The 25,687-nt window shown below is 38.8% G+C and overlaps 1 protein-coding gene and 2 pseudogenes across 2 annotated transcripts; 2 read left to right on the top strand and 1 right to left on the bottom strand.

Moving 5' to 3' along the window:
* The first annotated feature begins 349 nt into the window (after nt 1–349).
* On the top strand, nt 350–1,923 carry LOC143628230 (F-box/kelch-repeat protein At1g55270-like; annotated as a pseudogene). The gene is made up of 2 exons (XR_013152714.1): nt 350–409; nt 640–1,923. The product of XR_013152714.1 is annotated as an F-box/kelch-repeat protein At1g55270-like (transcript).
* Nucleotides 1,924–3,733: 1,810 nt separating this feature from the next.
* LOC143628229 (uncharacterized protein At2g34160-like) lies at nt 3,734–5,014 on the top strand. The gene is made up of 4 exons (XM_077097872.1): nt 3,734–3,787; nt 4,498–4,560; nt 4,652–4,716; nt 4,795–5,014. The coding sequence occupies exons 1-4, from the start codon at nt 3,745–3,747 to the stop codon at nt 4,891–4,893; spliced, it is 270 nt and encodes an 89-aa protein (XP_076953987.1). The 5' UTR covers nt 3,734–3,744; the 3' UTR covers nt 4,894–5,014.
* A 3,145-nt stretch (nt 5,015–8,159) lies between these two features.
* On the bottom strand, nt 8,160–9,334 carry LOC143628245 (putative sugar phosphate/phosphate translocator At5g25400 pseudogene; annotated as a pseudogene).
* Nucleotides 9,335–25,687: the final 16,353 nt, after the last annotated feature.

Here is a 25,687-nt window from a genome sequence, read left to right as displayed (position 1 = left end):
CATTTCCTTCATGGGATTTGATTTCTAGGGTTTCAATGGACCATTTGAGATCTGAATTTTGAGTTTTGCCTTTTGTTTTTCAGCTTTATTAACTTTTTAATTAATGCTTCTCTCTTTAAATTCAAATTGTGGGTGTTTACTGTCCAGACTTATAATCTTGACATATACATATTTGAACCTTTGATTTGGGTTTTGAGAGCAATTGAGGCTTGTTAATCTTTCTGTTTTTAATTCGGGTTTTTGGTGTCTTTGCTGCAATATGTTGTTTAAATCTGGGTTCATTTGAAACTGCATTTCTGATCGATTATATCCTTTGTAACAGGATCAAGATTCTGTTTTGAAGCTGCAGATGATTGTTCAAGAAATCTAGTGGATCTCAAGAATGGAAAGAGGGATTCAGCCTCCTTTAGTAACTTCTTGATCCTTTTAATACTTCTATTTATTATATGATATTACATTATCCTGCTTTATTCTTAGCTAAAAGCATGCACCTTTACCTCTAAATGCACAATTTTCTTTTAATCACATGTTCTCCTTTGAATCTTGTTAATCATAATGCACCGTCATTAGCCCTGATTAAGTTAAAAATTAGGAATTTTTTACATCATACAAAAAGTATTAATTTTGTCCTAATTACAGGTGGACACAACAGCTTGTTTATGCAGAGTAGATGCCGGTCTAAAAACTGTCACCGGAGCAAAACGATTTGTCCCCGGTTCAAAACTCTGTCTCCAACCCGACATCAAACCGTCAATCCACCCCACCCGACAAAAACCACCCCGAGACCGAACTCGTAACCAAACTCCTCTATTACCCGGGCTGCCCGATGACCTCGCCATTGCGTGTTTAACCCGGGTTCCACGAATCGAGCACCGCAAACTCCGTTTAGTTTCCAAAAGATGGTACCGTCTATTATCCGGAAACTACTTTTATTCCCTTCGTAAAAACCTCCAAATGGCGGAAGAATGGGTTTACATTATGAAACGAGACAAAACCGAAAGCTGACGTGGCTTGGATTCGACCCGGTTAGCCACCTCTGGCAGCCGCTCCCACCCGTGCCGAAAGAATACTCGGAAGCGTTAGGGTTCGGGTGTGCGGTTTTGAGCGGTTGTCATTTACATCTGTTTGGTGGTAAAGATCCGGTCAAGGGTTCAATGCGACGGGTCGTGTATTATAGTGCCCGGACCAATAAATGGCACCGAGCTCCTGACATGCTACGGAGACGGCATTTTTTTGGGTCATGTGTTATTAACAATTGTTTGTATGTAGCGGGTGGAGAGAATGAAGGCGTGCAACGGTCGTTACGGTCGGTTGAGGTTTATGACCCGAGTAAGAACCGGTGGTGTTTTGTATCAGATATGAGTATGGCTATGGTCCCGTTTATCGGGGTGGTTTATGGTGGAAAGTGGTTCTTGAAGGGGCTCGGGTCGCATAGACAAGTGGTTAGTGAAGTATATGAACCAGAGACGGATGTGTGGACCGTTGTTCATGATGGGATGGTGTCGGGTTGGAGGAACCCGAGCGCATGCGTGGATGGGAAGTTGTACGCGTTGGAGTGTAAAGACGGGTGTAAAATTAGGGTTTTTGATGAGGAAACGGGTTCGTGGAGTAAGTATATTGATAGTAAGATGCATATGGGAAACTCGAAGGGGTTTGAGGCTGCGGGTTTGGTGTCGTTACACAGGAAGCTTTGTGTTATAAGGAATAATATGAGTATTTTGTTGGTGAATGTTGAGGGAGATGGTGGGGCCGAGCGTTTGTGGGAAACGGATGGTGGGAAGGGGCAGCTGAAGAGTTTGGTGTTGGGGTTGTGGTCGAGTTTGGCAGGACGGAACCAGGGTAAGAGTCATATTGTTCACTGTCAAGTGCTTCAAGCATGAGGCTTGGAGATTGATGGTGGTGTACTGTTGGTTGTTGTTTAGATGTTTGGATTTATATATACACAGTTTGAATGTTTTTTTGTTTTTAAAAGGAAAGTTTTGGGTAGAAGGAAGTGTGTACTTTAAGCTGTTTAAGGAGTTTTCTGTTAAAACATAAATTTAATTGTCACAACTGGCATATCTGATTTGCTTTTGTAATGTGATGTAAAGTTGATGTGTTCAAACAATCATATTAAAAAGGCATTAGGAAAAGAACAAATGAGCAAGTCTTGCTGTTTGGGACTTTTACCGTTATTTGACATTTGGATTTACCTTTTAAAACTGATTATAGTTACAAATGCAAAAACTGAAATAATCAAACTTACATACTCATCTAACGTTAAGACTTAAGAGTATGAAATTTTTACACAATGTTAGTTTAGGATTAGTCTAAACATATTCAGATCGTTTTAGTTGAAACCGCGAACATATTTTGCTAAAAGAGTCATGCTTAGGTTGACTTGGCAGATTTTTGGTTTGATTAGATAATTTTTGTACTTATTTTCTTAAATTTGTTTTATGTTATCACTTAAACTTTACTGGGTTTTCTTTGTCAAATTTTAAAAGATAAATGAACATAATTTTTATGAGCTTTAATGTAATTATTTTGTACCAATTATCATTTATTGTTGTAAATTTGTAATTATATAGTATTAATATGCATAAATAGTTGAATGAAATAAAATTTTAGGTTAAATAGATCATATTCATGTTAACCTACAAAACCTCATGGTATGATCAACTTAATGTGACAGTTTTTAGATTCGTATCAAATTCAACCTGTCGAACCACAAACATGACTCATTTAACATCCCCATCTAATATATCAAATTCAACTTGTAGAACTTTCAAATTGAAACTATTTGATGGTTCTCCCAAATATCTCAATTGGATTAAACTTGTAGAGATCAAGAACAAATATGAATATTAATAATGAATTTTTGAACCAGCGTGTACCAAATGAACGATGAATCGTTTTAGAAGATTATGGCAATTACCATTTTGAATTTTAAATAATCATAAAGTCTCTCCATTATTTTTACTTAAAGAGCATTATCAACCGATTCTCTATCTTCATATCTATAATTACACTAAAAAAACACCATATTTTTCTTTTCTGTTTAATTAAATAATATTTTTTTGTACTTTAATCTTACAATTTTCTCTCTTCATCCTAAAATTTACAAAAGAATCACTACCTTTTCCCTAAATTTACAAAAATATCACTACCTTTCTCTCTTCACCCTATCATTTACACTCATAACCATTCAAAACATCATTCTATAATTTGCAAACTCCCCTCACATAATTTTGGAGAACCATATAAGAATGCCTAGTCAAAACCACTGTGCCAACTACCAATTTAGAATCTGTTATATGTTTATTAATATTAGTTTTTTTAATATATAAAACAAATATAAAAAAATACTAGAGGTAAGGGTAAAAACAGGCTGGGCAACACATTGACGTTTTGTTGTGGAAGAATCATATAAATGATTGATTTGTTAGTTAAGTAAATAATAATCCAACTTCATTAAGAGTTATAACGTAGGTGAACATGTGATAATAGATTTAAGAGTAAGTTAAAAGTGTTTAGTAGTAGTTAAAAGCAAGGTTGAATGAAGGGTAAAATGGGGAAGTGAAGAATAGATAACTAATTACAAACCCATAAGAAGAGAAGAAGCTTGCCTTGATCCAAGGAGTCGTCCATTGTACGGGTTTACCGCGACTGCTCTCTCTATTTTCTTTCTTTCTTTCTTTCTTTCTTTATTAATTAATAAGATAAGATTCATTCTGTTTGTTTCATTTTTAATTGCAGAGATATATGCAACAGCATAACGAAGTCGAGCTTTCTGCCCTAGGCATGGGTAATTTTCTTAAACTCTTTTTATACGCTTTTAACTCTTTTTTCTATATATTTTGTCTAGTAAGAAAGAAATTTATACATACAAGTCCAAGAGAGGTAAAACTTAAAAATATACAAGGCTCTTTCACCTGATTAGTTATGCGTTTTGTAGATATGTGAATGCTAAGAGTTTTATTAACCAGTTACCTTCATTATATGGTGCATACTTTACAAAATATGATTGTCCAGAGATATTTTTAATGATATCTGGTGCTTGAGAGTTTATAATGTAAAATTCAGATTTCCTCTCCATAATGAGATTGTCTGTCATAGAATTTTGATGCATTGCGTGCTACTATGTTTGCTGTTTAAGAAGATGCAATAGAAACAACAGCGAAAAGTATGAATATTCATTGCAACTTTCTTTCGACTACAAGTCTATCTATCGCTACTCTACATTCCTAACAGAATAATTACCCAATAAAGTCACTTAATGATATAGTAGATTATTAGTTTCATGTATGTTATAGAGCCTTGAGTTTTTTTCAAGTTAAAGACTCTTTAGATTACCAGTTGGCTACTTTGTAAATAAAAATAGAAATCATAATTGGAATGAGTTGCTTGGACATACGCTGACACTATACTTAAAGGGCTCATGGAGTCATGAGCAACACATCTTGTGGAGATGTGAATGTTAAATTACTTAACAAGTTACTTTGATCATTTCTGCAGCCATTGCAACGGTTGTCACAATTGCAGAAATCCTCAAGAATAATGGATTTGCTGTGGAGAAAAGTAAGTATTTTTTTTTGATGGACTCCTATTCCTAAATAATCAATTTTGCATTTGTAAATGTGTGTATTAAACTGTGGTTGAAACCTTGCAGAGATTATGACATCCACAGTTGACATGAAAGATGAATCTAGAGGGCGACCCATCCAAAAAGCCAAGGTAATTTCATCAGAAAAATTCCCAGTTATGGTTTCTGTTTTTTTAAATTACATTGGTGATGATGTTATTGTTGATTAGATTGAGATATTGTTGGGGAAGACCGATAAATTTGATGAACTGATGGCTGCTGCTGCTGAGGAAAGGGGAGAGCTTGCAGATGGTGAAGAGCATAGTTAAGCAGTAAAACCGTTTTGGTGTTATTTGATATACATTATCGTTTTGGTTGGTATTTGATAGAAAGTGTAGATGCAGCATAATCGGTGTTCTGAAACATGCTAGTTGGTTTGTTGTTTGATTGAGAAGGTTGTCTGGATTGCTGCAATTTTGGGATCTCATTAAGTTCTGTTTTGATATATTTTCTATTTTCAAACAAAAACAAATATAAGGGTTTTTTAAGAAAAGATAAATGAATAAATAACGTACGACAAAACAAATGTGGTTTGGTGCGTGATAAAGTTAATGGAGCTATTGAGTATATGTTTTCATTATCTTGAAAGACTGATATTAAGTGTTTTAGACGTGTCATGTGTTTTGCCTTTTAATATAGTGTTAGTTTAAGACGTGCCATCTTGCAAAAGTTAATGGAGTTATTAAGACGTGTCAATGTGTCATGTGTCTCGCTTTAGTATGCTACAAGTTACAAAAGGCCATTTGGTAGATGTGATTACATAGATGTTTTTATGTTTCTAGCTGCACTTCTTAATAACTTTCACGGGTTCTAATGTTTAAGATGTATAAGACTATAAGTTGTGGGATTGGAAATGGAAGTGATTGTTCAATATCAGCCGGTAGCAAAAACAAGGTTGATGATGAGTGAGGAGAGATGACCCGGAATCTACATAAGTCAAACCAAGTCTACGAAAGAAGGCCTGAACTCATCAGTATATAAGTCAGCGATCCACTGTGGAACCCTTAAGGGGGCAAAAAGAATATTTACCCTCAACCAATAAGAATATAGAGGTCATTGTCACATTCCATTTGGCCATTTCCACCAGGTGGGGATCAAAGACGTGATCAGTGACATCAGCCCTATTCTTCACAGCTATAAATACCAAAGGAGATGAGAACTCATGCATGCTCTCACACTAACTAATAGTTACACACCGTGCTTATTTCACTATGCCGGAGCATGGTCATAGGAAGAACCTCTTACTGTGACGACAAGTAGATCCGATTGTTGAAAGGATTTGGGTATTGTATCATTTGGTATTCATATTTCCTTCTTGAGTGAGTGTGTTGGAATTGAAGGATAAGATAATCAAAGATCTGATTCGAGATATCTTGTGTTTCAAAACTTTGTAAATGGTGCATATTCAAACTGAAGGTTAAAACTAATGAGGTTCTTCAAGTTAACTTTTACCACACATATTCAAGAAAGCAAACAAGTCCAAATTCATCAGGCGTACAAGAAATACCGAGTAGATCAACTTAAAGATGGTATTTGCATACCATGAAAGAAATCATCAACAATATCAATACAAAGTTTGAACTTTATATTTTTTATTCTCTAGTATGGCAAAAGATTTGTGTTAGAACTCTTGATAAGGGAACGTTGTATTTTCATCATTCTGTTATATGTTGTGTTAATACTCTTGATAAGGGAAAGACTGGTCGAGCTCCCAATATATATTCATCATTTTGTACATGTGAAAGTTTCGATTTAATAACATAGTTTTGTTAATTACTTGTGACCACTAATTGTTATGATGGTGCGAGTATGAAGGAATTTATTTGGCATAATGTTCTTGTAGGTATGCAAGTGAACTACTAGATAATGCATATTTCATATAGGGATGACGATATGACAAACTTGGGCCAAGCATCGGTAATCCCAGCTAGAGATGATCAAAAAAACCGGTTCCTGGAACCGAACCGGTGGAACCGAACCGGAACCGAACCGGTTCCTACCCGTTTTTTGTAGGAACCGGACCCTATCTGATTCAACCCGATGATCCGTGACCGATTCTTGCATTTCTGAGTGGGGGCGGGTAGGAACCGGAACCGAACCGGAACCGGTTCTGGAACCGGAACCGGTTCCTAACCGTTTTTTTTGGCCGTTTTTTGACCGTTGGGGTCAAAAATAGCCGTTTTTTGACCGGTTACGGTACAGGAACCGGGTTAGGAACCGGTAAGAACCGGTTAGATAGGTTAGGGGTCCGAGGGTGGGAGAACCGGTTCTGTTCCCTAACCGGTTCGAGCCTGGAACCGGTTTAAAAGGTGGTTTTGAATATTGGAACCGGTTAGGAACCGGTTCCGGTTCCTAGTCCGGAACCGTTTTGAACATCTCTAATCCCAGCCTCATATCTAGTTATAAAATTTGTCCCATACCCGACCTCTAGTATTGGGTATTCCCTCTTGTTAAAAAAACTTGTCCAATCGCATTCGCTTTTGTACGAGTCGGTACCTAGGGTCACTCAAACACTCGCTTAGGTTAACATGCAAGAGCGCCTTTTTCCTAGGGAACGATATAATATCATCACCTTAATAATCAAATGATCATTAGATTCTTTCATAGAATAAACCTTCACCAAGTGCATTTACTACCATGTGTTGTCGCTACAGCCATCATGTGAATTCATCCAATCATATTGTACCACGTAACGCTGACTAGACCCAACCCTTCAACCCTTGACGGCCTTGTCGGCTGCACCACCAGTTAATTCACCCCGTTATCGTTCGCGCCCGCTGAATTCATATTCGCGAGCCAACCCATCAATCTTCTTCCTTAAGCCCAAGCGACCACGCTTGCCCGGGGTCGTGGCGCCCGCTCACGGCTGGTGGTGAAGCAAGGGTGTTGTGGTGTTCGTAACCGACGTGGCTCGCGCCACTCGTTGAAGCCAGTGCTCGCTTGGCCACAAAGCATAGTCTAAAGCACACTCAGCACACAATATCATAACAAGATTGAGTCACCAAATTGACCATAATGTGCAATTTGGCTACTTCAAAGTTGATTTTCCAAATCTTTTCATACTATTGAACAGAAAAACAATCCAAGATAAAATACAAACAATTGCAAGCAAATTCATCCACAAGCAAATGATTTATAAATATGCATCACATATAAAAGATAAATATATCTATCTCCATATATCAGAACCAAGAGTTCAACAATCTCAAAACCGCGATAAAATCAATTAACAAACGACCAAAATGTAAAATAAATAAGATAGAATACAAGTCACCAGTGCACCAAAGCTCCTCACTTTGCAACCACATAACCGAATATCCATGCCCGAAAACAGTTATAACCATTCTCAAGACTCGGATCCCCGATCATTCAACCACAAAGAAGTAAACTTTATAGTGTCTCCACAAGCAACCTTTTAAATAAGTAGACAAAGATAACATATAAATAACTAAACTAAAAACATACTTCCTAACCTCATATGATCTTGATCCTCTTCTTCCATCACATCACATCACATCACAAGAAACCGCATAGATCAATCATCGGTCACCGACTTTTCCCCGCTCCTCTCCTCTAACAACTTACCCGACTCATCATCCACCTGGGCCGCCTTCTTCTCAGCTTCCTTCGCCTTTAGCGCCTGCAACTTAGCATGATTATAATAAGCAACACCCAAGAAAGCAATCCCGTAACCAAAAAGATTGATCGGCGTCACAGTATCCTTAATCACCGACCAAGAAAACGCAATCAACAACCAATCCTTAACCACGCCCGCCACATTCATCGTCAAAGCCGACGTCTTCCCAACGAGCAAAAACACCGCAAGATTCAACAAAAACGCACACGTCGAGTTCGTCCCGAAAATCCAATAATCAAAATGGAAACTCGAAGTCTCTCTCAGCTTCGGGTACTCGACAATCAACCAAGGCACCGACAGAAACGCGAAACAACACGGGGCAACATAATAAAGCGAGGTAATCGGATTAAACGTAATCCCCTTGGACGTCAACAAGATCTGAATCAACACAAGCCTGGTCGCCTCGAAACAAACCGCACCGAGCTGCAACATAACCCCCCAAGTATTGAACTTGGCCTCACCGTAAGCCGCAATGGCGACACCGAACGAAATCGAGAGCATATTGGTCATGGTATCCCCCTTAAACCCCTCTTTCTTAAACAAAACCCCAATGGAATAAACGGCAACAGGCATTAAAGCTTTAAGCATTTGAATAAAGGAAACGGAAAGGTAAATGTAAGCGGAATTGGAAAGCCATAAGCTGAGGGCGTAGAGCAAACCGATGGGGACGACGGATTTGAAATAAACATCGCGGGTCATGTTGACGGGCTCGACGACCTTGACGACACTGACGAGAACGTAGGCGAGTGAAGAGCAGAAGCCCATGTGGATCATGGTGAGTGAGATCGGGTAGGGCCAGTTGTAGAGCTTCTGGTCGAGGATGTATTTGTTGTAGACGATGACGGTGAAGCTGAGGAAGATCCAGATGGCAACGTAGGTGTAGGAGAGGATGATCTTCTTCAAAACGCCGTCGCTTAGGGTTCCGCCTTTGCCCATTGGATCGGATCTGATCTGATCTGATCTGGGTTGATTGAATTTGGGGAAACCGAAGGAAACCCAGATGGGAATTGGGGATCTGGTGAGAATGGGAGGTGGGTTTTGTGATTTATAGAGATTTGATTTCAAGGGGTGTTTGTGTTTGTGTTTGTGTTTGTGTTTGTGTGTGTGTTAATGGGGAAGTGCGTTTTCAACGAGAGTAGGTGATGATGGCTGGCTAATGAGGCCCAGGAAGACTTGGATACGTTTTGGTTTTAGATGGGTGACATGTAAAGCAAACAAACAAACAAACAAACAAACTAACTAACAATTTCAACAATTGACGTTTTCTTAGGCGTTTTTAATAAGATTTTTAATTATTAACAAGTGGTATTCGTGATAAGAGAGAACTTTGTCATTTAAGTTATTTGTGATTATCTTTTGTGAAAATAGAGGTCGTATATGATTATGTTATCTAGTATTTATCTAATGTTTCAATTTTGAAAATAGCAATTAAGTATTATACAATTCACTTGAGGTGATTTTTTGCAAAGATTACATGGTAAAGCATGATGTTGAATATAATAGGTATGATATTATACGTATAAATTCGCTCGAAAGTCTAACATGCAAGTTATTAAGGCTCTGTAACGGTTCGGAACCGTGATAACTGAACCGAAACCGTTAAATGCTAAACATAAGAACCGGAACCGGACCGTATTTCAACGGTTCCAGTTCGGTTCGAAACCGAGTTAAACGGTTCTTGTGTAAACGGTTTTTACCAGAACCGGTTTTCAATTAAAATTCTAAATATGAAATATTATGTGTAAGAAACAAGCGACATGCCATAAAATAAAACATTATCATATCAACATATTATATTTTAGTTAAGGGGATTGAGAATAGATTAGAATGGCTCAAAATATTTCAGAAACCAATTATTTTTTAAAACAGATTTATGGGCGCGGAAGATGATCATCGTTTATGATATTGTAAGGGGTTAAATGTAACCGGGAAAGTGAGAGATGGTCGCTCGTATATGAAGTATGAAAGCCTACTAAATAAATAGGATTTTAAATATAATCTTCAAAGTTTAAACCTAACTCGGTTATAGCGGTTTTATAACTGGAACCGTCGGTTCTAACCGGAACCGAACCGGGAACCATTTCACCTAAATTTAAGAACCGTAACCGAACCCAAAATACAATAATACAGTTCGTATCTAGCAGTATGGTCCCTGTTCTCGCAATTCGGAACCGCGAATTGCTCACCCCTTCAAATTATGGATCAAATGTTGTAATCACTACCTTACTTATTACAATAACTAGGATAGTGCCCGTGTATACACGGGTGGAACTATATATATATATATTATAAATTTAGTAAAATGCAAATGTCGTATGTATATAAAAAATGATACTTTTACGTAAATTATAAGACATTAAGTTGTTATTTTAATCCAAATACAAAAACACACAAAGACTAACAAAAATAAATCAAAAGTTAAACAGATTTATGGGCGCGGAAGATGATCATCGTTTATGATATTGTAAGGGGTTAAATGTAACCGGGAAAGTGAGAGATGGTCGCTCGTATATGAAGTATGAAAGCCTACTAAATAAATAGGATTTTAAATATAATCTTCAAAGTTTAAACCTAACTCGGTTATAGCGGTTTTATAACTGGAACCGTCGGTTCTAACCGGAACCGAACCGGGAACCATTTCACCTAAATTTAAGAACCGTAACCGAACCCAAAATACAATAATACAGTTCGTATCTAGCAGTATGGTCCCTGTTCTCGCAATTCGGAACCGCGAATTGCTCACCCCTTCAAATTATGGATCAAATGTTGTAATCACTACCTTACTTATTACAATAACTAGGATAGTGCCCGTGTATACACGGGTGGAACTATATATATATATATTATAAATTTAGTAAAATGCAAATGTCGTATGTATATAAAAAATGATACTTTTACGTAAATTATAAGACATTAAGTTGTTATTTTAATCCAAATACAAAAACACACAAAGACTAACAAAAATAAATCCAAAGTTAAAACATATTTATAACTTATAACACGAGAACAAAAAATACATATTAATTAAAACTTATTCATCTAAATAAATCAACATCCAAAATGTCATTTCTCATACATAATAACTGAAATACAACAAAAATAAACATTATATAAATTCAACACAGATACGTTAGAAAAAAATAAACAATTAGTGATAAGAAAATTAATTAATAAAAAGAAAAACTCTATATAAACATAATTGAAAAAAGCATACCTTAATGGTATTTGCTTTATCCAAAGCAATTTGGAACCAGTAAAATGCCTAAAACTATGAATGCAACACTTCAAATTAGTTACAAATTCAAACAATACCACAAGTTATACTTTAAATTACTGCAAAATTAATAATAATCAAACCTGTATTTGAATTAGTTACAAATTAAATATTTTTATTAACTAGATTGTATATAGAAGTTATTTTAAAAGATTTTGATTTTAATAATTTATATAAATAATTTTGAATGAATAGTAATAAAATTTTTCATTCTATTTAAAATATTAGTTTATTATATTTAGCATATTCCTTTATTTTTTTCAAAAAATTGTTTGACTAATATTATACCAAATTTGAGAAATTAGGAAATCAATTTATGATTTTCAATAATTAAAAACTTTCAAAATTTTAATTAAAAGTCAACATAATAAATTGTGATGGAGGAAAATAAAAAAACCCAATTTGAAATTATGAATCTTAATGAATTAAATAAAATTTAAATATTAAATAAAGGAATATGCTAAATATAATAAACTAATATTTTAATTATTATAATCAGTTAGGTTCATATTCATATATAATAAGATTTTCAAATTTTGAATTGATATGTCAACAAAATAAATTGTGTTTATAAATATTTTGAAGACTTAGACTATCAAATTGTTTGATGTTAGAATTGGAAGATTTATCTTATGTTTAAAAAATCTATTAGTTAAAATGGGTTAAAATATAATACGTTTTTTATTATACATTATTGAAAAAATTAGTGACATTAATATTTTGTGAATTTGTGAAACTTGAAAAAACAGTTTATAATAAATGAAATTTCATATAACTTTGAAAAGATTAAAAAAATTATTTTAACTTTGAAAATAACTAAAGGTTCTAAAAAATATATATTAATGTTCGAATTTCCGTAAAATTAAATTACCTTTAAAGTTAAACATAATTAATATATTTTTTTGTTTTTAATAATTGATATGTTTTTTTAGTTATGAAACTTGACTAAAAAATTGTTTTTAATAATTTTTTATTTTGATTTATGAAATTTGAAATTTAAATCATGCATATTTATTATGTTTAGGTTTTTGGAAAGCTGCTGAAAATTCAAAAACATGTTAAAATTGTATTTAAAACTCTTAGAATGTGAAAATTTTGCTAAAATAAAGGTTGTTTCCAAATAATACGAAGATGACATTGAATTTGAATTTAAATTAAACAATATTCTTTCTATTGGTTTTAAACTTTAACAACTTTCCAAATAATAGTTTAGTGCATGTTATATTTTGCTTTATTTTTTAATCATTTTTATTAGCAAAATATATATGCTACTAACATTATTTACAATATATAGTTTAATGAATACTTACAAATTGTCCATGAACATCATCATATTCACCATCAGCTTCAAATTCAACATGAACATTCTAACACCAAAATGTGGGTAAGTACCTGTCTACCTTAACTAACCAATCACGATATAATAAATAGGTAAGGAAGCAGAGAATTAATTGGATTAGGGTTTACAGTGACTGATTGCGTTTATAATGGACCACAAAGATTGCAATTAAACTTTCAAATGGTAAGGGTTTCTGATAACCTACGATTTCAATTAAACATTAAAAAAACATCGATCAAAATAGTACCTTAGACAGATAGAAGACTGAATTTATGATTGAAGGAGAACTGGAGAGGCGATTAGGGTTTTGGATGGTGGTAGCGAATGAGAATGATTGTGACTGATAAAAGATATCAAATAATATAGTACTTAAAGTTTTGGGTTGTTTCACGAGAATTAAAGCTTAAATGGGTAGCCAGGTATTTTAGGTAATACTTAATGATTAATAAGGAAATGATCTACAAGGCATCTAGGTGAATTCTATGTGGACAACCTAGATGAATCCCATGTGTATGGTTTTGTTTTAATAAATTATTAAGATTATACTTATAATAAATTTCTAGCATGTCTTAGTTTTGAAGGTATTAACATACATTTGGATGTCTCGGTTCTCTATTTGGTAAACGCCTATTTAAATGGACTTATAAATCAAGTTTAGTATGTATAAGGTTTCTATATCCTAATAGGAAGACAGAATTACAAAAATTGTCCTTTATCTTTCACCTAAATTTCACTCGTTGTCCCTGATCCTGAAAATTGATCTTTTTTGTCCTTTACGTTTCAAAATCCAATAGTGTTTGTCCTTTTCGCCTAACCAGGTTAGATTTTCTCGTAAGTCATGTCAGCTGCTACTCACGTGAGGGCAATAAGGTCTTTTCAGCTCTCCTTCAAATTCCCCCAATAGATAACCACCCCTGACCGATCATTTACTCATCTTCAACAATAACTATGGTTCGAAAATCCAGAAACGTTCCGATCATGGTTCTCTGCAATTGTGGGAAAATGGCGATCATCCTCACGTCATGGACGGACAGGAATCCTGGTCGGCGTTTCTATGCGTTCCCTGACCAGATAATTGACGATAACTAGGGTTTTTTTTTTACATTCTTTGTCTAAAATCTTGTTTTTATGTGAAAAATCCAAAATTCAAGATGTGGTTTCGTTAGTTGGTACGATCGAAAGTGTCAAAGATGTGCTGACATCATTCCGGGCTTGCTTAGGGTGAAGGACAATCTTGAACTTGGGAATGAAAGGCTTGAAGGCAAACTGAAAGCAAGTGAATCCAACACAAAGAATATGAAGAAGTTGCTGATTGCTAGTTGGATAGGGTTTATTTTGTATCTTCTTTTGGTTCAAAGTGTAGACAAGTAATGTTGTGGATTTGGCTGTTGATAGGTAGTCTTTTGGATGTGGAGTTGGACCAGAGTAGTGTGACCTGGACCAGGATTGAGGTGCTATTTTTAACAACCACAAGTGTGCTTCCTTGTTGAACTCCTTTAACTCATTCATTGTAGTAAGAAACTCAGGTTTGGTTGTTGAGGTAGCACATTTGTATAACATGTTTTTGTAAAGCACACATCTAAATCCTGCAAGCTTCATATTCTCATGGATGTGCCTAAAACAGTATCTGTGCTCAACAAAAGGAAACAAAGTTTGAATGGCTTGAAGAAGCCCTTGTTTAACATAAACAAAGGTTAAAAGAATACGGTTGCTTGTAGTCCCCTTCAACTTTTTTCTTTGCTTTCATCTTGTCCCTGTATGCTTTCATCTTATGAACACCAACACCATACTTCCTTCTAAATTTATCTTGAACTGCTTTAACAGGGATGTTAAGGTTTTCTTCAATCTGTTCTAACATCTGTTTAGATAGAAAAGTAGATGTGCAAGCATATATATTCCTTGATTGAATGCATGTGTGGTTGGTATTTAATGTCCTAACAACCCAACTTTGAGAATCTTTTACTTTGGAAAGAAACAAGACCCATGGACGTTGATAAACATGTGAATTTGTCCTTTTGCCCCTACCACCATCATTTAGTTCGGGTCTTGTTCCCACTAGCCCCTTCCCCTTTGTCTTTTTGTTCACACTAGCCCCTTTACTTTTTTCTTTTTCCTTATCAGCCCCTTTGCCTTTTTCTTTTTTGTATTTAGGTTTCTGTTGGCTAGCAACATGCATCCCATAGTCATCAACCTCAAAGTCTGGCTTAGAACCAGTACAAATTGCCCTTACTCTTATGTGATCATCTTGTTTAATTTTAATTAACCTTCTAGTTTCAACTACATGTTTTCTAATCAACTTCTTGGCCTCTTCGTTTCTTCCAAATACCTGGCCAAGATAAAAGTTTGATATGTTTTCATCCGATCTTATATTGTGCAAAATGTGTTTCCTATTGCTGGTCTCATTCTCATCTGATTCTGACCCACTAAGAATCTTTTCATTGTCTATTACATCCTCACCAAAATCTAGTGGTTCTAAATCATCCCCATCTTCAACATCTGTATCAACATTCATTCTATAATCACTCATGTCCACTTCAGGGTCTGTCATGTTATTCTCCTCATCCACAATATACGTATCATCATCATCCTCATTTCCACCACTGCCCTCATTGTCAACCCTATTCTCCTGTATATCCTCTTTCTCATTCCCAAGCCTACTTTACTCACCAATGTGTACATACTCTTTATAATTCCCAAACCTACTAGAATGACCGATATCTATATCCTCATTGTCATTTCCAAACCCACTAAAATGACCAACATCTATGTCCTCATTGTCAGCCCCACTAGATTGCCCAACATCATGTCCAGCCCCACTAGATTGCCTAGAATCCAGCCCAGCCCCACTAGATTGCCCAACATCTTCATTTAACTTTAAAGGCACAATAGCAAATGGTCGAGGTTCATCAATCTCTTCAATAGTGATGGACTTAGACCTAGTTGGTGAGGTAAACAATTCCTTTATGTTTTTAACACCATGAATGGTATAAACATGGATGAGATTATGCTCTTCCACATGTGTAGCTAACTCCAAACAATCTTTGTCACTACTTAGGTGTTCAAGGCCATTGTCTAAGTTCTTTTCAGGATGCGAGAACTGGTAGTACATTGGCATTGTCCCATTATAGCCTAGCATATCCAACATCAGATCAAGCTCATGAATTGAAAACTTGTCTATGTCTATCAAGTCCACAAACGTTACCTTACCACCAACATAGGTACGGTTTGGAGGTGTTGTTAACCTACCACCATTATGCAAGCACAAACTGAAATAATTAGGATATAAGCCTGCAAAAAAGGTTTTTTTTTTTAAGTTAATCAACGGTTAATCGTCAGATATATTGGTGAACAGGGCGCCCTGAAGTTAAGTGCTGAGGAAGCTTCTTCTGACCGAGCCTGGTTGATGAGGGAAGGTCTTCCCAAGGTATGGATTTCCCTATCTCTTTCGTAACTTGTGAACTTGTTTGCTGATGTGTGAATCATTTTCGTAGCTTATCTCCCACATTCATAAAGGGGATAAACTAGGAGGTGCCTTGCCGATCTTCTTTATGCATCAAGTGACTTAGGCGTAAGGCAGGTTTCCAGGAGGGGATAGCCTTTGTTCGGGAGGGCCGTTTCTTAGAGGATTTTGACCTTCATGGAGTAGATGTGGATGGGAAGTATGATGCACAAATGGACGCGTTTGACCAACTGCATTTTCCCATCCAGGACACCATCCAAGGTTTTGCTGAGGCGGCGGATGGCGTTCATCAACTCCGCAACTATCTTCGTGAAGAATAATTTTGTTGTATATTTGTCTTCTTGTTTCTGTAATCCCTTTTTTGATTGTATATATGACATGGATTTTACATTTTTTCTTGTATGATTACAATATAAATGTGTGTGAGCTAAATCTGTTATGTATCCAAAATATAGGATTAAGATAAGTATTGGCTCGTAGGCCTATCCATACGGGAACTAAGATGCTAAAAATTTAAAATTGGATAGCTATGCGTTAAATATATTCGTATTAACGTCTGTTCATGATATTAAACAAAGATTTGGTACGAATACCAAAATTGAAGGCGCACAGGCCAGTAAAGAGGCATGCAGGTCTAAAAGAAAATTACTTAGTTTAAATATAGCACCTTCGTAATTGTGCAACGTTCCAGGTTCTTGGAATGAGAGTGCCATCTAATTTTTTTAACTTGTAAACACCCTTTCCCAGTATTTCATCGACTTCGTAAGGACCTTCCCATGTGGGAGCTAACTTCCCCGGCAATTCGGTGTTTGATGCCTCATTGTTCCGGAAGACGTAGTCCCCCTTGTGGAATTCGCAGATTTTTACCTGCGCGTCGTAATACTTCTGGAGTTGGCTCTTGTATTTGCTTTCGCGTATAGCTGCCAACTCACGTCTTTCCTCCAGGAGGTCTAAGTTCATTATGAGTTCTTTTTCGTTGTCTTTCATCATGAGGATTCTTGTGGATGGGAGACCAATCTCGGCAGGAATCATTTTTTCCGTGCCATATATCAAGCGGAACGGCGTCTTTGAGTTGCTAGTCTTTTTACTGGTGCGATGTGCCCATAGGACATGGGGCAACTCGTTGACCCACCCCGTTCATTTGATTCCCAATCTGGCCTTGATTCCCTCTTTGATGCTACGATTGGCTCACTCGACTTGCCCATTGGCTTGCGGATGAGCAACTGATGTGAACACTTGTTTTATTTGCAACTCAGATAACCATTCCTGGAGACTGCTGTCAGCGAATTGAGTACCATTATTGTTGACCAATGTCTGGGGGAGACCGAAACGACAAATAATATATTCCTAACGGAATTTTTTAATGTGAGCTGCCGTTATATGGGCTAGTGGTTTGGCCTCCACCCACTTTGTGAAGTAAACAATAGCCACCAACAGGAACTTCACACACCCGGGGGCCTCAGGGAACGGTCTCATGATGTCTATGGCCTACTTTTGGAATGGCCATGCTGCAGTGACTGGGACTTGGTCGTTATGAGGTCGTAACGTCCGGAGGGGCATGTCTTTGGCAAGCATCACATTTCTGGATTTCCTTGAGCGCATCCGTATGCATGCCTGGCCAATAGTGTCCTGTGTTCATTATTTTTGCTACCACCATCCTTGGTCCTGCATGTAACCCGTAGATGCCTTCGTGAATTTCTCGAATTACGTAGTTGGCATCTTCGGCGTCCACGCACCTGAACAGCGGACCAAGGAAGGACTTTCAGAAGAGGATACCATCATGGACTTGGTAGCACAAAGCCTTGTGACCGATCTTTCTTGCTTCTGCCTTGTCTTCCGGTAGAGTGCTAGACGACAGGTATTAAGGGTGTCATCCAAGAAACTGTGCCAGTCTGGATGACCATTACTTGATGTTGAGGTATGGATGGGTTGTCTAAGACCTCGATCCTCACATCTCTGCCCATGTGCTCGAAACTGGTGGATGCCAATTTGTTCAAAGCATCTACGGGACGATTCCCACTTCTTTTAATGTGGACTACTTTGCATGAAGTGAACCGTTGCATGAGGTCTTTGGCCTGGGACAGATACGGGGCCATAACATCGTTCTTTTCCTTATAAGTCCCCCGAGACCTGTCCTGAAATAAGCATAGAATCGACCCAAGCTTCCAGGAACTTTACAACGAGTTTCTTTGCAATCCGCAGCCCGGCCAAAAATGCTTCATACTCAGCTTCGTTATTTGTACTTTTGAAGTTTAGTTTGATGGCATAAGTAAATTCTTGGCCGTCTGGGTTGATCTGTTTCAAGCCCACGCCTGATCCCTCCCCATTTGATGCTCCGTCCGTAAACAGAGTCCATTGTTGACTTTCGTCAGAAGGAGTCGGGGGTTGCTGTTCAAACAAGCATTCCTGGATTTTGCCTGTTGGTACTTTCATTATGAAATCTGCCAAGACCTGGCCTTTGATTGCGGGTCTAGGCTTATACTCAATTGAGTGTTCACCCAGTTCGATTTCCCACTTGGCTAATCTCCTGGATAGCTCCGGCTTGGCCAGTAATTCTTCAACTTGTAATTAGTTAAGACATATATCGGGTGTCCATGGAAGTATCTATTTAACCTCCGTGCCGCATATACTAATGTCAGAACGAGCTTTTCGAGCATCGAATCCGGGTTTCGGCGTCCGTCGGTGTTCTGCTGACATAGTATATTGGCATTTGGAGGGTCTTTCGATCTGTCAGGAGAACCGCCCCGATTGCAATATCCGAATCGGATAAGTACAATGTGAGAGGCTCTCCGTCTTGAGGTGCAGTCAGCATAGGAAGCTCTATTAGGCACATTTTTACTTCCCGGAACGCCGTTTCTGCTTCGGGAGTCTACTTGAAATGTGCCTTCTTCAGCCAATTTCGCAATGTTGAGACGAATGGATAAGATTTAGTCCACGTGATTTGCTAAGAATCTGTTTAAAGCAACCAATCTTCTATTCAATGTCTGGACTTCTTTCAGCGTGGATGGGGAAGGCATTCGAGCGATAGCTTGCGCTTTTTCTGGATTTGCTTTAAATCCTTCCCCAGTGACGATTACTCCCAGAAACTTACCCACCTCCATACCGAAGGAGCATTTTGAAGGGTTAAGTTTCATGTTTATTTTCCTCAGCGTGGAGAAAACATCTTTGATATCTCGGAGCATCTGATCTTCCTCCACATTTTTGATGACCAGGTCATCCATATATACTTCTAAATTCTTCAAGATCTGATCTCGGAAGGTATTATCCATTAGGCGTTGGTACGTGGCCCCGACGTTTTTTAGACCAAACAGCATCATTTTGTAGCAGAATGTGCCTTGATCTGTGCGAAAAGATGTTTTATCTTCATCACGAGTCGCCATGCGTATTTGGTTGTACCCCTTATAAGCGTCCAAGAAACACTTGAATCTGAAAGGTGCCACTGCGTCTACTTTGAGATTGATTTCTGGGAGCGGGTAACAATATTTGGGGCATGCTTTATTCAAATCTTTAAAATCGATACACATCCGCCCCGAGCCGTTGCTCTTAGGGACCATCACTGGGTTCGCGACCCCGGTTTGATACTAAATTTCACGGATGATGCCCGCGTGCAACAGATCTTGTACTTGCTCGTTCATGGCCTTTGTTTGTTCGGGTCCCATCTTCCTCTTCTTTTGTACAATCGGCGTGTAAGCCGGATTGACCCTTAGGCGATGCTCAAATATCTCTCACGGGACTCCTGTCATGTCTGAAGGCTTCCACGCGAATATGTCAACATTCTTGATTAATAATTGCTTCAGGAAGACCCTTACAGTTTCCGAAATGGTTTCCCCAATAGTAATAGTTTGGTCAAGGTATGCTGGGTTGACAACACATTTCTCCCGTTCTGAACGCACCACTTTTTTTGGAGTTTTCGCGGGTCTTGACCCTTCGGTTGCATAGCAGTGCTTATTGACTCGGATAATAGCAATCCCCGTGCGGGTGGGTACGCCAACAGTACCGTGTGCTGTAGAGGGGTTAGCATTGATGTCGCCAATTGCTTCTCATCCCAAGATGAAATCATGTCTAGATCTTGCTGGTAAGACTAGGAATTCAACATCCTCCGTCCTTGAATGAGTTCCGTCACTGAGGGTTACTGAGAATGTTATGACCCCCTTGGGGTGCATAACCTCATATCCAAACCTGGTAACTGGTGCGTGAATCGGTTTTAACTTTGCTTTGTCTTCCTCGTCTAACTGCTCAAAGCATTGCTCGTACATGATATCGGACGTGCTTCCAGTGTCAAAAAAGACGCACTGGGACCGATAGTGACCAAATAGAGCTGTGATGATTAGGGGTTGCTTCATGCGAGGGCCGTCTTTAACTCATGGGAAGACGACCGGTTCACTCTTCCATTTTTCTTCATCCGCCTCCATTCGCTTGTACTTTCGAGTAGGTCGTCCCTGAATCATGTGAACGTTCAGGTCTTTGATTTGTTTTCGCGGGGGACCCTTATCTGCAAAAGTTGCATTCTTTCGTGGGGCTTGCCTCACGTTTTTGAGTAGGTGTTCAAGCTTTCCGGACTTTATGGCGGATTTAATTTATTTTTTCAAGCTTATACATTCGTTTGTGTCATGCCCGATGTCTTCACGAAACATGCAGTGCTTGTCTGGATTCAGGTTCACTCGCCTGGTCAGTGGCTGAGGTTTCCTGAATTCAATGTTTTCTGTTGACAGGATTTCTGGAGGGCTTTTCTTCAGGGGAGTCCAATGTTGCTGGTCGTGTTTACCCGCCTTTCTGTCTTTCTGCTTTTGACCGATCGGTTTGGAAGAACTTTCCGGTGGTTGGATTTTCAACCAAATTGAGCCCCTTTCTTTCTTCTTGTGTTGGGTATTACGAGGCTCTGCTTTTGCATGTTGCTTCAGTGTCTCCCAACCTAATAGCTTTTCTGTGGCTGCAAAGACTTTGGTTGCGGACATGATTCCGTCCCAAGTCTGAGGCATGCCATCCCGGCCTGTCAAACATCTAACCATCTCTAGGCTTTTTGCGTTTACTCGGAACGCTCCCCTCAGCATATCTTCACTAATTCCACCAATGTTCAAGTTCTCATTGTTGAATCTGGTGATAAAACTTTCCAGTGATTCGTTGTCTCGGCCGACAACACTCAGGATCTCCGAAGGGTCACGAGTATGCTTACGTTGCAGACTGAAATGTTGTGAAAATTTTGCAACTAGGTCATCCTAGCTTTTTATTTGACCGTCTGGTAGTTTCTCAAACCACTCTCTGGCTGCTCCTGTTAGTGTCAATGCGAACTTGTGACACCAATAAGGCAGCGTCCGCTCACCCCGCCAACTGCTCTGAAATTCAATAAATGATCGCTCGGATCCGTCATGCCGCTGTACTCCCCCAAATTTCTTGGAATCTTGATGTTTGTTGGGAAAGGGGCAGTAGCTATCCGCGGAATAAACTTTGACTTCTCTACGAAAGAAGCGGGACGATAGGGTTTGGTAAAATCTTCTTCGGCATCGTTGTAAAATTCAGCTTGTTTCGGCAGTGGCCTCGGGCGACTAGTGTCTCCCTTGCCGTACCCGTGTCTGCCGTCACTGGCGGAGTCATCATAAGTAATGTCTTTTCCCCTTCGAGAAGCGCGGCGGTGCTCTGGTGTAGTTCTCTGAGTATGGAGACTTTTGCCTTGGTTTCTCGAGGGTGGGTGACCAACTGTCTAAGAATCATCGTCAGAATTTTCATCTTGAGTACGCCGGACCACCGGTGGTGGTGACGGAGACGGTGAGTCGTAATTAAGGGTTCTGGCCTGCAACCGATTGGTCCTCATCTGTTGTTCTTACTCCTCTCTTAACCTTCGTTGTTCTTGCATGTACCACTCGTCTGGAGTAAGATTAGTCCTTCCAGATCAAGTTTGGTGACGAACCCTTGTTTCGTCGCCGTCGTCTCTGGGAAAATCTCCGGCTTCGTCTTCCGGAACCGAAGTACGTGTGGTATGGCGCCGTTCACCGTCTTCATGCCTCAGGAACCCTTCGGCCCTGTCTTCCAGGTTCGAAGTTCTGTTGTTCCGGCGAGGTGTAGTGACTTCGAATCTCGGGAACCCTCCGGCCCTGTCTTCTAAGACCGGAGGTAAGTTGTTCCGACGAGATTCTACCGGTGGTGGTCCTTCCATGATCGGACCATCCTGAACATCGGTACGTCGGCTTCTCGCTGGTGTGACTACAGGAGGTTGCTGGACTCATTTTCAGATAACGAAAAAAATTTAGGAAAAATATTCAAACTGCCGTAGTTCTAGCAAAAACCGGATGCCGCCAATGAAGAAACACAAGTCCGAACAGGACAGTCCAGACTTATGTTTACCTCAGGTGAGTCAACTGAGTAATGATGGCATCAGATCCAGCTATCTGCCTGCAAAACAAAACACCGTGAGTCTCGTCATAGGAAGAACACGGTGGGGGGTCTTCCCGTAACCACCCTCCGGCGTGAGAATCAGTACTGTATTATGATCAGAAATAACACGAGTACCAGTATATTGCGTAAGGCTTGAGAGTGTTCGAGTGAATGAATACCTTGAAGAGATGATCTTAGTATTTATAGCCGAAGGTGAGGGGAAAGTGATTGGTGGAGTTGTCACTATCAAGCTATTCCTTCTTTACCTGAATGGACATGTGTCGAGCCTTTACCGGATGTGACAGCCTGGTCACGGTTATGGGGTGGCCATTATCTGTGCCCGTTTGTGGGATGGCCATTACGTGTCCAGGTGTCGTCTTTCCGTTGGTCGATGTCGCTGTCAGTGTGTACCGAGGGAATCTTCTTAGCGTAGTTTGTTACAACTGCTCTTCCATATCATGTGGGATCATACCTGTGATGAGTCCCTTGTATTGTTTGCGGACTCCTTCCGCGGAAGCTCGCATGGTAATCTGCGGGTTATAATGGAGATCCGCGAAACATGTCTTGGATTGTGGATGGCTTTGCCAGTCCACGTGTTCCTCGCATGGATGTCTTTTGACGATCCGTGGATTGTTTGTGTTCCTTGTGCGGATGTCTTTTAACGATCCGCGAGTCGGATAAGGGATCCGTGGGTAGTTTTGCTACCCTACCTCTATATTATCCTTTATTGAAATTAAGTTAGGTCCTTAAACTAGCATTTTGGTTTTACAAACAAATTATCTTATGGAAACCTATAAAATTCTATATTGAGTTAATGACCATTTTCGACTCTGTGGTTTGCAACTTTCACCACTACAGTTTAAATTTGAAATTTTGTCAATTTAGTCCTTGTGTTTTAAACATTAGCCAATTACGTCCCCCGTCTAACAACATCCAACTATGCCGTTAGTTTAAGGGGTATTTTTGTCTTTCTCATGTTTATTTTTAGTTAATGGTCATTTTCGTCCCTGTGATTTGATACTTTTGCTACTTCATTCCAAAGTGTGAAATTTCGTCAATTTAATGTTTAATTTAATTCAGTTTTTTTTGTTTACAACCCCTAAGAGCATAATCCAAGGCCAAAACCATCGAGCATCGACCAAAACAGGTCAACATTTACTTTGTCGACAACAATAATCATACCCCCCCTCGTAGTTAGCTTCTAGGCATTTCCTAAACTCCTCCCATGGTGGAACTCATTGGTAAAGTGATCAGGGTAATTCCCTAAAACCGAACTATACCGAAAAAACTAAAATTGTTTCAATAGTTAGGGTTTAGAGATTAACATATCGCAGTAAACGTCTGGGTCGGAATCAACATGAGGAGGTCGAATATCCCGCATTTCCATGTTTGCTCAAGAAATCGATACGCTAAACCGCATGCGTGTTCTTCAAATCGTAGTGTTGTTCTTGAATTCGTCGAACTCAACCCTAGAGTTGTTGTCGATTTGAAGAATTCAAGGACAACACATTTCTTGAGCAAACATGGAAATGCGGGATATTCGACCTCCTGATGTTGATTTCGAACAAGATGTTTGCTACGATATGTTAATCTTTATACCCTAACTATTATGCATTAACTATCGGTATAGTACGGTCTTAGGGAATTACCTTGACCACTTTACCAATGAATTCCACCATGTGGGAGAGTTTAGAAAATGCCTAGAAACTAAATACGAGGGGGAGAGTTTAGGAAATGCTTTAGAAACTAAATACCGGGGGGTATGATTATTGTTGTCGACAGAGTAAATGTAGACCTGTTTTGGTCGATGCTCGATGGTTTTGGGCTTGAATTATGCTATTAGGGATTATAGACAGAAAAAAAAACTGAACTAAATTAAACATTAAATTAATAAACTTTCAAACTTTGGACTGAAGTAGCAAAGTATCAAACCACAGGGACGAAAATGACCATTAACTAAAAATAAACAAGAGAAAGACAAAAATACCCCTTTAACTAACGGCATAGTTGGATGCCGCTAGACGGGGGGACGTTATTGGCTAATTTTTAAAACTACAAGGACTAAATTAACAAAATTTCAAACTTTGGACTGAAGTGACGAAAATAGCAAACCACATGGACGAAAATAACCATTAACTCTTCTATATTATAAAACATTATTTGGGTTACTAATTAATAAATATTGTTTTGGTATTCGATCACTGTATTGGTTTTAATTTAACAAATGTTATCGTTATTGAATATTATTATATGGGGTTTTGTCGAATTATTGATCCAATCATTTTGTTTGGTTTATAAAGTCAATTGATTTTATATTTAAAATATTATTTAAATTGATTTATCTATGAAGAGGTAGGTCCCAGCAGAGCCCAGTTGGACCCGCAAGACTCACCTTGAACAGGGACGTCTGCGCAACGACCAACTGCTCCCGCAGGACCCACCATGCTCAGAGAAAACCTTACGCGCAGTACGCCAGCTGTACCCGCAGGGAAAGCCTCCCAATGGTGAAGTACCCCGCCTGTTCCCGCAGTTGCGGATACAAGCCATCAGGGAAGGCTACCCGCACTAACAGCAAGGCTACACGCACAAGGCATTAACTACTTCAGTAGTCACATGAAGGAATGAGCAAGGCGGGAATACTCCCGCCTAAATGAGCCAGTCCGTATGCTTCTGGAAGATCTTTCGTACTATACCTACTAAGGTATGGGCAGAACAGCCCATGAACCAATCACAGGGTGACAGCTCACCGACAACAGTACGAGGAGGAGCACCCTCTAGTACTGTTTGTCACTATTAGCCGCTGCCTACTCACCAACCCTTACGATGGGACGTGTGCAGCCTACAGTTGGTGGAACAGTGCGTAGCCGGCAGTAAAGGAACAGTGTACAGCCGACCTTGTTACTGTCGGCCGTAGCCTATCCACCAACCAGCATGGCCTGTGCGTAGTCCACTGTTGGTGGAACAGGAATACTATTCAGCCGGCT

Source organism: Bidens hawaiensis, unplaced genomic scaffold, assembly GCF_021521415.1.
Source record: "Bidens hawaiensis isolate Kalapana, Puna unplaced genomic scaffold, B.hawaiensis_p1.1 tig00004839_1, whole genome shotgun sequence".
NCBI lineage: Eukaryota > Viridiplantae > Streptophyta > Magnoliopsida > Asterales > Asteraceae > Bidens > Bidens hawaiensis.
Note: the sequence above shows the minus strand (reverse complement) of the source record. Positions and strands in the feature narration are given on the sequence as shown.